The following is a 12,297-nucleotide window of genomic DNA, read 5'->3' on the forward strand; positions in this document are numbered from 1 at the left end:
TTTTACCGCCCAAAGGACTCCCTCCTCCTGTCTTTCCCCCTCCTCTTCCCCTTTGACACTACTTCCGGTGGTGACGTCTATTCGTTTCACCGGGACTAAGTTTCTCCTGCGCGGTCTATGGGGGTAGATATAAGGAAAGCCAGAAGCACTCCAAACGAGGCTGCAGTATTGCGCACGCGCAGAAGGTGGCCGCGGGGCCGGGCCTGAGGCGAAGCAGGCCCCGCCTCAAGCTGCGTGGGCGGGGCGAGTGACGTCACTTGGCCCCAGGCTTAGGGCCCTCGCGGGGGGCTCGTGGGTCCTCCTCCCGCTCCCACAGACAACTGCCCCAACTGCTCTTCCCGCCCCGGTCACAGTGAAAATGTAGACGGGGTGGTTGTCCGTACGACTGTGCGCCAGGGCTCGGGGAGGGATGCCCTCCGCGTGAGCGCCCCCCTGGGAATATTGAACATAATCACCTCTCATTCCAGACTATGTTAGATCTTAATGGTGGGAGGTTGCCCGAGTGCCCCGCCCGTTTCACCCCGAGGGGGCGGGACACTGGGTCATGACGCCATCAGAGGGCGCCAGAGCAGGGACCGGACGCGAGTTGGAGATGTTGGACTCGCTGTTAGCCTTGGGCGGCCTGGTGCTGCTTCGGGGTGAGAGCCAGAGGCACGGGGTGGGGGGCGGTTCGGGCCTGACTGAGGGGACGGAAGTGGGCAGGAAGGGCCATGGGTCACAGGCTAGGTGTGGAGATCGCGACGGGTTCGCGAAGGCGGTAATCCCAGCGCTCTCACACTCTTTATCCGTCCCTCGCTTTGCAGATTCCGTGGAGTGGGAGGGGCGCAGTCTCTTGAAGGCGCTTGTCAAGAAATCTGCGCTGTGGTGAGTATCCCACAGTGTCTCCCCGGCCTATCCTGGATAGGGCGCCTGTGCCCATTCTTTGACAATCCCTTCTCATCTCTGCCTTAGTGGGGAGCAAGTGCATATCCTGGGCTGTGAAGTGAGCGAGGAAGAGTTTCGTGAAGGTTTTGACTCTGATATCAACAATCGGTAAGTACCAGTTAGAAGAGATTTGATTAAATTTGAGACCTATATTGCTAAGGAAATTTGTTTACAACAAGCGCAGAACCTGGTATGTAGTAGCAGTTCCTTAAATATTCATTGAAGAATTGGATATGGGTCTTTCAGGAGGCAAGAATTAGTAAGAGGAGTGATGAGTATTTGGGGAGTCCAAAGCAAAGATCATAGACGTTGAGAGAGAAATAGCCTGGAGATAGGGAGAACATGTGGGAAGGGTATTGCAGTAATCCGTTAATCCGGGTTCACTCTTTAAGGTGCATATGTACCGAGCACCAACTATAAACCAGGTGCTGTGCAAGATACTGGAGACGGCAGTGAGTGAGACAGACCTGTTCCTGGCCTAATGAATTTTAGGGAATAATGGTAGGAAGTGATAGAGGCCTGGTTTAAGGCAGTAGCAGTAGAGATGGAAAGTTTAGAATACATATAAAGAACTTTAGTGGGTAGAATTTCCAGGATTTATTGACTAATGTAGGGGAGAAAAAAGTATTGAGATAAGGAAGTCCCTAAACCCAGCTGCGTGCCTGATCAGGAGACATTAAGAACCATTAGTAGGATGCTTTCTACTTCCTAGTCCGGGCAACTCAGTGGATGATAATAGTAGTTTACCTCTTATCTGTTGAGCCTCTAATTTTGCATCAGCCATTGTTGTGATAGAGGTAGTGGTGTATGTTAAGATGCCATTCCATGGCTGGGCGCCGTGGCTCACGCCTGTAATCCCAGCACTTTGGGAGGCTGAGGCGGGTGGATCACCTAAGGTCGGGAGTTCGAGACCAGCCTGACCAACATGGAGAAATCCCATCTCTACTAAAAATACAAAAAAATTAGCTGGGCATGGTGGCACATGCCTGTAATTCCAGCTACTCAGGAGGCTGAGGCAGGAGAATCGCTTGAACCCAGGAGGCAGAGGTTGCAGTGAGCGGAGATCGCGCCATTGCACTCCAGCCTGGGCAACAAGAGTGAAACTCTGTCTCAAAAAAAAAAAAAAAAAAAGGCATTCCACAAGAGAACCAGAAGATAGAAAAGAGATATCTGGGAAAAAAAAGTTCTGCTACCTATGCCAGTCTCCCTTTCCTGAGCTGTTTTTTCTGTAGTTGTTACTCCTTGACTTAATTCTTAACTTTCTTTAAGCTGTTCTACAGGCAGGACCAAGTCTCACGTCCTCTGCTTTCTCTTTTTTCATCCTGGGTGATAAACTTTAGGTGCCACACACAGGAAGTATTTGATAATGGTGATAACTAACATTTATCAGGCATATACTGTGTGTCAAGCACTGTGCTGAATGCTTAGAGGTTGGCATCTCATTTCACCAATGAAGCAACTGAGTCTTAGAGATAATGTATCAGTTAGCTGACCTTGGGCAAGTAGCAAAGCCAAGCTTGGAGGTCAGGCTGTCAGACACCAAAGTCTGTGCTCTCAAACACTGTATGCTATCTCTCAGTAATTATCTTTCACTAATGTTTAGGATATTCATGAAAATCGAGAAAACAGAGCCAAAAAGATCAGAGGATGAACTTTGTGATCCTCTGGGGGGAAGGGGCAATATTATATTGTGTCTTATTTTCCCTTTGCAGGCTGGTTTACCATGACTTCTTCAGAGACCCTCTCAACTGGTCAAAAACTGAGGAGGCTTTTCCTGGGGGGCCGCTGGGAGCCTTGAGAGCCATGTGCAAGAGGACAGATCCTGCTCCTGTCACCATTGCTCTCGATTCACTCAGCTGGCTGCTACTTCGCCTTCCCTGCACCACACTCTGCCAGGCCCTGCATGCTGTGAGCCATCAGGACTCTTGTCCTGGTGAGACCCCTCCTTCATTGTTTCCCCTCATACCTCTGCCTCTGCCAAGGAGTGTGCCCCTTTTCCTTTCTACCCTAGAAGAAACATCTGGGTTCTCCAGTCAGACCTTTTTTCATTTTTTTGACCTTTTTGTCTGTTTTTTTTTAACTTCTCCTTAATGCCATCTACCATTTGCTTTTTTTTCCTCCAAGATATTTTTTTACTCATTTGTTTCACTCATTCATTCATTTAACAAATCAATAGTAAATACATACAATGTGTCAGGTACAAGTCTAGATAATGGCAAAATACAGACTGACTGTAGCGGGGTCCTTGCCTTCCAGGAGCTCGAAGTCCCATAAAAGATGGAGATAAGTAAACAGGCAGCTACGAGATGGTCTGATAAAGGCCATGATGATATAGGACATGCACAGGGTACCTTACAGAAGGGCACTCTCGGCCAGGCGCAGTGGCTCACACCTGTAATCCCAGCACTTTGGGAGGTCGAGGTGGGCGGATCACAAGGACAGGAGATCGAGACCATCCTGGCTAACATGGTGAAACCCCATCTCTACTAAAAATACAAAAAAAAATTAGCCAGGCTTGGTGGCGGGCACCTGTAGTCCCAGCTACTCGGGAGGCTGAGACAGGAGAATGGCGTGAACCCGGGAGGTGGAGCTTGCAGTGAGCCGAGATGGGGCCACTGCACTCCAGCCTGGGGGACAGAGCAAGACTCCATCTCAAAAAAAAAGGCACTCTCTTGAAGAGCAAGAGGTCAGCCAGGAAAATTTGGCCAGGCAGGGGCACTGGGACTAGCCTTGAAGTGCACTGTGGGTACTCGAATGGACTTAGGAGTCAGACGCCCAGCTATGTATTAAGGTGCTTGATCTCTCATTGCTTCACTTTCCCCTGTATACGGGGGAAGGTACAAGGGAAACATTAGGATGAACCACTATATTGCCATTTCTTAGATCAAAAGTTGTTAAATATTGGCTGGGCGCAATGGCTCACGCCTGTAATCCCAGCACTTGGGGAGGCCAAGGCGGGCGGATCACCTGAGGTCAGGAGTTGGAGACCAGCCTGGCCAACATGGTGAAACCCTGTCTCTACTAAAACTACAAAAAATTAGCTGAGTGTGGTGGTGCACGCCTGTAATCCCAGCTACTCAGGAGGCTGAGGCAAGAGAATCACTTGAACCCAGGAGGCAGAGGTTGCAGTGAGCTGAGATCACGCCACTGCACTGCAGCCTGGGTGACAGAGAAAGACTTCATTTCAAAAAAATAAAAAAATAAAAACAGTCCGGGCGCAGTGGCTCACGCCTGTAATCCCAGCACTTTGGGAGGCCAAGACAGGTAGATCACGAGGTCAGGAGTTCAAGACCAGCCTGGCCAAGATGTTGAAACTCCGTCTCTACTAAAGATACAAAAATTAGCCAGGCGTGGTGGCATGTGCCTGTAGTCCCAGCTACTCAGGAGACTGAGGCAGTATTGTTGAACCCGTGGCAGGGGTTGCAGTGAGCCAAGATTGCGCCACTGCACTCCAGCCTGGGTGACAGAGCAAGACTCCGTCTCAAAAAAGAAAAGAAAAAAAATTGTTAAATGTCAGTGATTTCATATGGTTTGACCTAAAAACGCTGACCTTTGTAAGGATTCAAACATTGTGTTAAAGCGTTTAGCATAGTGCCTGACACTCTCTAAATGCTCCCAAAAAGGGAGGCAGAGAATTGAAGGCACTGACTGAGATCTTGGGAAGTTCCAGAAACTATAAGTACTTCCGTGTGTAAGAGATGAGGCTGGAAAGTAAGTGGACACCACCTGCTGGAAGCGTTCATTCCATCCTGAAGGCGGAGGCGCTGCTGAAGGATAGAAGTTAGAGCGGTGCCTTGATCAGCTTTACATTGGGATGATAGAGGAGATTAAGGTGTGGGCTGGAGGAGGCTCAGCACGGTAGTGAGATTGGCCAAGGGACGTCAGGATTTTGGCAGCACTGTGATGGAATTGTGAGGCTCTCTCCTCTCCTCTTCACTGTTTGCTCCCAGGCCACCAACCTGAATGCACCCTACTGTCCTGCATTTCTTGTCCTCCTCTAGGTGACAGCTCCCCGGTGGGGAAAGTGAGTGTGCTGGGCTTGCTACATGAAGAGCTTCATGGACCAGGCCCTGTGGGAGCTCTCAGCAGCCTTGCTCAGACTGAGGTGACCCTGGGCGGTACCATGGGCCATGCCTTGGCCCACATCCTGTGTCGGAGGCCCCGACAGCGCCCAACTGACCAGGTCAGAAGAACCAACAGGGAAGGACTGGAAGCGGCGGGCAGAGAAAGGGGTGGCACGATGGGAAGAACAATGAAAATGCTGATGTTTCAAGGAGACTTTAAAAACAAACTTTTTTTAGAGATGGGGTTTCACTGTGTTGGTCAGGGTGGTCTCAAACTCCTGGGCTCAAGTGATCCTTCCACCTCAGCCTCCCAAAGTGCTAGGATTACAGACTGAGCCACTGTGCCCAGCCCTCAGGGAGACCTTTTTTTAAAAAAAAAAGCTGATTTAGGTATTTCTCTGTTTTCTATCACTCACTTCATTTAATCCTCTCAGCTATGGTTAAGGTAGATTGTTTTATTATCACCATTTTTCAGGCTGGAAAGCCAGTCCAGGGAGGGTTTTTTTTTGTTTTTTTTTTTTGGACAAGGTCTCACTGTTGCCCAGGCTGGAGTGCTGTGGTGCAATCATAACTCACGGCAGCTTTGACCTCCCATGCTCAAGTGATCCTCCTGCCTCAGCCTCTGGTGTAGCTGGAGGTGGGAACACAGGCATGTAGCACCACATCCAGCCAGCTTTTTAGTTTTTTATACAGGTGGGATCTCACCCTGTTGCCCAGGCTGGTCTTGAATAACTAGGCCCAAGCCATCCTCTGGCCTTGGTCTCCCAAAGTGCTGGGATTACAGGTGTGATCCACTGCACCCGGCCCAAGGAGATTTAAATTTAAGTCACTTACCAAGGTTATAAAGTGTAAGTGGGGCCCAGGCGAGGTGGCTCAGGCCCATAATCCCAGCACTTTGGGGGGCCAAGGTGGGCAGATTGTGTGAGGTCAGGAGTTCGAGACCAGCCTGGCTAACATGGTGAAATCTCATCTCTACTAAAAATACAAAAATTAGCCAGGCATCGTGGCGCACACCTGTAGTCCCAGCTACTCCGGAGGCTGAGGCAGGAGAATCGCTTGAACCCGGGAGGCAGAGGTTGCAGTGAACTGACATCATGCTGCTGCACTCCAGCCTGGGCAACAGAGTGAAACTCCATCTCAGAAAAAAAAAAAAAAGTAAGTGGGGCTGGGCAAAGTGGCCCACGCCTGTCATCCCAGCACTTTGGGAAGCAGAGGTGGGCAGATCACCTGAGGTCAGGAGTTCAAGACCAACCTAGCCAACATGATGAAACCCCGTCTCTACTAAAAACACAAAAATTAGCTGGGCATAGTGGTGGGTGCCTGTAGTCCCAGCTATTCGGGAGGCTGAGGTGGGAGAATCACTTGAACCTGGGAGGCGGAGGTTGAGGTGAGCTGAGATCATGCCACTACACTCCAGCCTGGGCAACAGAGCGAGACTCCGTCTCAAAAAAAGATGGCTCTGCCTAAGGAATAGCCATCCTTTTATTCCTTTACTTCCTTAATCAACTTGCTTTCACTTTTGAAAATAAAATAGAGGCTGGGCGCAGTGGCTTACACCTGTAATCCCAGCATTTTGGGAGGCCAAAGTGGGCAGATCACCTGAGGTTAGTGGTTTGAGACCAGCCTGGACAACATAGCGAAACCCCATCCCTACTAAAAATACAACAGTTAGCTGGGCGTGGTAGCATGTGCCTGTAATCCCAGCTACTCGGGAGGCTGAGGCAGGAGAATCACTTGAACCTGGGAGGCGGAGGTTGCAGTGAGCCAAGATCACGCCACTGTACTCCAGCCTGGGCGACAAAGCTAGACCCTGTCTCAAAAAAAAAAAAACGTTGAGGGCAGGAGCTGAAAGCAGTCAGTTAAATAGGTGATTGGGGGCTGAGGATGTGAGGTCCTGGAGTCTGTCTAGTTTCTTCAGTAAGATGAAAAAAACTCTTTTCTTTTTTCTCTCCAGACTCAGTGGTTCTCCATCCTTCCGGACTTCAGCCTGGATCTCCAACAGGGGCCCTCTGTAGAGTCCCAGCCCTACTCTGATCCTCATATACCCCCGGTGAGAGAGAATAAAAGCTGCAGAGGTTGGGGGTGGGGTCAGGGATTCTAGGGATGGGGCAGAGTGGCAGCATCCTTTGTACCTACAGGTGGATCCCACAACTCATTTGACCTTTAACCTTCACCTGTCCAAGAAAGAGAGAGAAGCCAGAGATAGCCTGACCCTGCCCTTCCAGTTCAGCTCTGAAAAGTAAGGTTGGGACCTGGGTATGTGGATCCCCGAGTAGAGCCCAGCATCTGGGCCGTGGAGAGGTGGGGCAACAGGTTATTGATTAACCTGACTTTATAGGGGCTGAAGTCCACCTCCAGAGACAAGTCCAAGTTCTTGATCCACCCATTCCCCCTATAATGGCAGAGGGCCTTTATGTCTCTTTTCTCTCCCTTAGACCCTTGGGTCACAGCTCCAGTTGTCCCCAGAGCACCCTGGGCCTGGGCCTGGGCTGAGCCAGACCAGACCCTTGGGAGGTGGCCCTATCCCTAGGCAGTGGTGCTAGCAGGACAGAAGTCTATACGGGCGTGGCAAAGGCTGGTTAACAAAGGCTTAGTACATGCCTGCAGTTCTGTGCCCAGTATGTGGGTGGATGAAGCAAGACTACAAGATCCTTGCCCTCAAGCTGCTAGGAACTTAGTTTTATTAGGAGAGCAGTACAAGGGTATCTATCCCAGTACCAAATGGTGCTTCAGCTCTAACATGGAAGTCAGAGAAAGGGACTTGGACCAATAAGATGACATGGAGGCCTAACAGGTTGCCTGAATGAGAGTCACAGTCACCTGGAAGAAAGTATCCAGACCCAACCTGTTAGCTACCCTCACCAGCACCAAATCTTTCCTTCTCAGACAGCAGGCTCTCCTTCGGCCTAGGCCAGACCAGGCTACCAGCCACATCTTTTATGAGCCAGATGCTTATGATGACCTGGACCAAGAAGACCCAGATGACGACCTGGATATTTGACTGGCCAGATTTGATTAGATTGTAATTGGAGGGGGCGTGGGAAGACTTTGGGCCCTGAACCATCTTTCTGTTGTTTGTGTTAGCCTTACCCTGTCTCTGCCCCACCTTGGTTCCCCTTGTCTGTGGAACCCCGCCTTGTGAGCCAGGAAGCAGCGTCTCATTAGGACAGAAGGTAGGATGAAGACATGGGGTAATGTGAGAGAGTAGAACACCCCCATACCTAATAAAAATCTTTATTTTTTTATTAAAAAAGAAGTACTTTGGTAGCTATTTAAATAAGAGGGGGGTGGGAATGGATGTCGAGATACTAGCACCTGCATCTTTTAGTCAATTGTTAGTGGAGTCAGTGGGGTGCTAAGTGTTCTGAACTGAAGTAGGTGCACTAAGGTTCCAAGCTCCCTGCAAGGATCCGGACGGGAGGAAAGCAGAGGCCCTGAAGGGAAAAAAGCCTGCTTCCCAAAACTTATTTTTTATTACTGTACAAAAAGCACACTCTCCCTCTTTTTGTCTCTCCCATCAACAGCCCCACTCCAACCCAAGAAGACTATACATGGAGTGCAGGGACAGTGACCAGGAGGCCTTTGTCTGGCACCCTGCCCACAGGCTGAGCTCAGCCCCAGGCCCTTTCAGGCATCTAGACACTCCCATAGCCTGTCAGGCTGGGGCGAGGAGATCCCAGGTCACACATACTCCTTGGAAGAGTTGGACTTAGGGTAAGAGCGGGGTGCACGGTACCCAGCCTTGCTCTCATTCCCAGGACAGGAACAGGAGAGCAGTGCACCTCCCAGGATGACTAGGGCAGACCCTGCCCAGCCAATAAAGATGGCAGGGCCAAACTCATACCTGTGAAGAGAAGGGGGTGGTTAGAAACCCTGGCCTGCCTCTGCCCTCCTCCCTATTCCAGGACCCCAGACCTGTCCCCTTAGGAGGCAGGGTTCCCAGACTTACTTAATGTTGGTAGGGATCAAAGGGTTATAAAAGTCTGTGACAATCTGATGGCCATACCAGGAGCAAGCTACCAAGGCGGCAAGACCTGGAGAGAGAACGAGGGTTTCAGTATAGTGATGCCCCAAACGGGCGCCTTGCCCAGCCTTGCTCCTCCCAGACGGGAGAACCCGGGGGCTCACCTGCCACGATGAAAATTATGCCTCCACCCATGGCTATACGGGCCTTCTTCACTTTGTCGTCTCCTCCACAGCGCGTGCACTTCATGCCCATCGTGGCCACAAACATGGCCAGGAAGCCCAGCACCAGGGAGACCACCATTAGGGCTCGAGTGGCCTGCAAGGCCGCTGCGGGCGAGGGGAAAGGGCGCCGTCATTGCTGGAAATGCAGGCGGCTCCAGCCTTCGTGCCGCCGGCCGCGCCCACTAACCCCTGGACCTCGTCTGTCCGGCGCCGTGTTCTGCCGCGGGCCAGGGGCGCCCAGGTGTCCAAGGCCTGGGCCAAGCGGGCAGGTCCCCGCCCCTCCCGACAGCGCGGCCTTCCTGCTCCCGCCCCGCCCTCTCCGCTCAAGGATCCGCCCGGGGCGCCGGGGTTTCGGTGAAACTGCCCTGAATAGGGGGAAGGGTGAAAGGGGGCAGCGAAGAGAAGCCGAGACGGTGGCCCGAGCCCCGCGCGGCGCACATGCCAGCCGGCGTCCCTGCTCTGAGCCCGCTATCGAGGCCACCGGGTTTGTGGCTTCGGCTAATCGGCCGATAAGATTAGAGGCCGCAGGCGGCGGCCCACTCTGACCAGCCGCACCGCCCTTCGGCCCTCGGCGCGCCCCGCGCCCCGCGCCCGGCGCCCCAGGACCGTTTGTGTCTGAGAAAAGGGCGGGAGATGACGGAGGCCATGGCCTGCCCGGGGATGGGGGAGGGGACGGCCCCGGCCTAAGCACCGCTGCTCCGAGTCGGGGACGAGGCTGGGTTGGGGGCGGAAGAGGATCGTGGGCGACCGAGGTGAGCGCCCACGTGCAGCCGCCGGAACCCCGGCCCGCTCCTGCCCAGCCCCGCCGCCCCCAGCCGACCACTTCCTCGCCCTGCAGCTCCCTGGCAACCCAGGACCCCCAGCCGTGGGGCCTCGGCTCTCCCACGCGCACCACCCCGCCACCTCGGTCCAGGGCGCGTGCGCCCCGTCGGTCCTGCGGCCTTACCGGACAGGGCGAGCACCGAGTCGTACATTTTGCAGCTCATCATCCCCGTGCTCTGCGTGACGCAGTCCATCCACAGCCCCTTGTACATGGCCTGGGCCGTGATGATGTTGTCACCCGCATAGGAGCTCATCTGCCACTGCGGGATGGCGGTGCAGGCCACCAGACCCACCCAGCCCAACAGGGCCATGGAGAAGCCCAGCAACTGCAGGCCCGAGTTGGCCATTTCCGCCCTCAGAAAACACTGGGGGCGCCGGGCGGGAGACCCTACAGTAAAACAAACGACACTTGGGGGGCAGCCCCACAAAAGAAAACTTGAGGTGGAGTTTTCCGGTCACCCAAAGAGACAAAAAGGGTTTAGGCCAGGTGAATGCAAATCTTGTCACCAAACTACACACAAATCGACCCCTCCAGTGAAGCGATGGCCTCGCGGCAGAGGGAATAGGATACGCCGGGAGGGTGGTTCCAGACAAAAGCGGTCCCCGAAGGCCAGGCGGTTCTCTCCGGGCGCTCTCGGCGACCCTAGCCAAACAAAAGGTGGAGGGGACGTCTGGGCGCGGTTCTGGGCGCCGTCAAGTCCCAAAGTATCCTGGGCTGTAGGTCCGAGGCTGCGGTGCGCAGCAGAGGTGGCTCGGAGGTGAGCCAGCAGGTGCGGGCGGACAGGTGGGGCGCACCTGAGTATATGTAGGGCGTCGGGGGCGCGGCCCGCGGGCCCCAGGAGCGCGGGAGGGGGAGGCGGGACCGGAGGGGCGGCCGAGGGTGACCTGACGTCACCGAAGGGACACTCACCTGAACCGGAAGTCGTGGCCCCCACCCCTCCTTGCCCAGGTGAGGAGGAAGAAACCTGAGCACCAGGGTCACGCCCCTTCGCTTGCCCGGTTTTGACCGCCGCTGGGGAGGAGGCGGTGGCTCCCCGGGAGTCCCAAGCTCCGAGTCAGCCCCTCCGGACTGGATTTCCCTCGAACACCGGGAAGCCCCTTCCTTTCTTCCCAACAGGTGCGCCTGGGACGCTGCGGGGCGCCCCTGACCAGCCTCGGCGCCGCCCTTTCCCCGCCGGGTTTTATCCAAAGTGCTCTCTCGCTGGCCCTGCTTTCGCCCCCACCCGCTGCTCTCCTTTTTTTTTCTGGCTCCTACCCTGGTCGATCCCACCTTCGGGGGCCCTGGCCCGATCCCTGAGAGTCGCCCCCTTCAGCACCCGCTTCACTGTCCCGGTTCTCTGGCTCTGCTACAGACACCCGGCTTAGCGTGGCTCCCCAACAGCCCCACCTTCCTCTGCCCCCATTCCAACCCAACATGACTTACAGCCTGAACCCTTTGCACTCAACCTCCCCACCTACCACTATCCCCTCCGGCATCAAGGCTCCTAACTGGAGGAAGAAACCACTGGGACCGAAAGCCGGCCGAGGGTGGGGAGCAGGGTGAGGGCTAGGTCAGAGTCTTGGCCACACCCATCGTTCCCCTCCCTTAGAGTCTTTTCAGACCTATCCTCCACCTTTCCCACCCCTCCCCCACACTCGCCCTTTTCTCTTTCTCTCCCGGGCCTGGGCTTGGACTGCCAATTGCTGTGCACGCTCTCAAGCCCTCACTGTTGCGTCCTCCCTATAATCTGGCTCTCTAAGGTGGTCGTCCATGGTCCCTCACCCTGCAGTCCTGCTGTCTCTCCCCAAAGCATTGCTCCCTCCTTCCTCCCGGCACCCCTTCCAGCCTTTTGCTCCTTCCTCCTTCATCTTTGGTCATCTCCCCTTCCTGCCTTTCCTGCTTTGGAGCTTCCTATTTCACTCCTTGTCTTTTTTTTGTTGTTCGAGAGCGGGGGTCTGTGTTACCCAGGCTGGAGTGCAGAGGTGCAATCTCGGCTCACTGCAGCCTCGCCTCCCGGGCTCAAGCGATCACCCGGCCTCAGCGTCCCCAGTAGCTGGGACCGCGGGTGCACACCACCACGCCCAGCTAAAGTTTTTGTATTTTTGGTAGAGAAGGGTTTTCACCATATTGCTCAGGCTGGTCTTGAACACTTGAACTCAAGCAATCCCCCCGCCCCCACCTCTTAAAGTGCAGGATTACAGGCGTGAGCCACCGCACCCAGCACACTCCTTGTCTTTTTGTTTACCTTTGCGCCTTGTCTCCAGTCTCCTTGGAACCCAGCATCAGCAATTAATCTTTCTTTCCTCTTCTTAGGTGCAC

At 54.0% G+C, this 12,297-nt stretch overlaps 2 protein-coding genes across 3 annotated transcripts; one reads left to right on the forward strand and one right to left on the reverse strand.

Annotated features, from left to right (window-relative positions):
• Positions 1-136: 136 nt before the first annotated feature.
• ELP5 (elongator acetyltransferase complex subunit 5) lies at positions 137-8,244 on the forward strand. Its single transcript, XM_054458102.2, has 8 exons — positions 137-638; positions 804-864; positions 952-1,032; positions 2,637-2,857; positions 4,926-5,107; positions 6,943-7,038; positions 7,127-7,227; positions 7,875-8,244. The coding sequence occupies exons 1-8, from the start codon at positions 545-547 to the stop codon at positions 7,987-7,989; spliced, it is 951 nt and encodes a 316-aa protein (XP_054314077.1). The 5' UTR covers positions 137-544; the 3' UTR covers positions 7,990-8,244.
• On the reverse strand, positions 7,881-11,510 carry CLDN7 (claudin 7). 2 transcript variants are annotated; one of them, XM_054458105.2, is made up of 5 exons: positions 11,457-11,510; positions 10,123-10,641; positions 9,117-9,281; positions 8,938-9,022; positions 7,881-8,832 (listed from the first exon to the last, which is right to left on the reverse strand). In XM_054458105.2, exons 2-5 carry the CDS (start codon positions 10,343-10,345, stop codon positions 8,670-8,672), a joined length of 636 nt encoding a protein of 211 aa, XP_054314080.1. In that variant the 5' UTR covers positions 10,346-10,641; positions 11,457-11,510; the 3' UTR covers positions 7,881-8,669. The 2 variants fall into 2 exon arrangements, with proteins under 2 accessions (XP_054314080.1, XP_054314081.1); XM_054458106.2 differs by lacking the exon at positions 11,457-11,510 and adding an exon at positions 10,909-11,427.
• Between the last annotated feature and the right edge of the window lie 787 nt (positions 11,511-12,297).

Source organism: Pongo pygmaeus, chromosome 19 (genome assembly GCF_028885625.2).
Source record: "Pongo pygmaeus isolate AG05252 chromosome 19, NHGRI_mPonPyg2-v2.0_pri, whole genome shotgun sequence".
NCBI classification, from domain to species: domain Eukaryota; kingdom Metazoa; phylum Chordata; class Mammalia; order Primates; family Hominidae; genus Pongo; species Pongo pygmaeus.

What these genes read in the sequence shown, in the direction of transcription:
- ELP5 (XM_054458102.2), top strand. Translation starts at nt 545, where the DNA reads ATGACGCCATCAGAGGGCGCCAGAGCAGGGACCGGACGCGAGTTGGAG. An exon ending in CGGCCTGGTGCTGCTTCGGG is followed by an intron (nt 639 to 803) that starts GTGAGAGCCAGA and finishes CTCGCTTTGCAG; the next exon opens with ATTCCGTGGAGTGGGAGGGG. An exon ending in TTCCAGTTCAGCTCTGAAAA is followed by an intron (nt 7,228 to 7,874) that starts GTAAGGTTGGGA and finishes TTTCCTTCTCAG; the next exon opens with ACAGCAGGCTCTCCTTCGGC.
- CLDN7 (XM_054458105.2), bottom strand. Translation starts at nt 10,345, where the DNA reads ATGGCCAACTCGGGCCTGCAGTTGCTGGGCTTCTCCATGGCCCTGTTG. An exon ending in CTCGGTGCTCGCCCTGTCCG is followed by an intron (nt 9,282 to 10,122) that starts GTAAGGCCGCAG and finishes CCTCGCCCGCAG; the next exon opens with CGGCCTTGCAGGCCACTCGA. An exon ending in TTGATCCCTACCAACATTAA is followed by an intron (nt 8,833 to 8,937) that starts GTAAGTCTGGGA and finishes TTCTCTTCACAG; the next exon opens with GTATGAGTTTGGCCCTGCCA.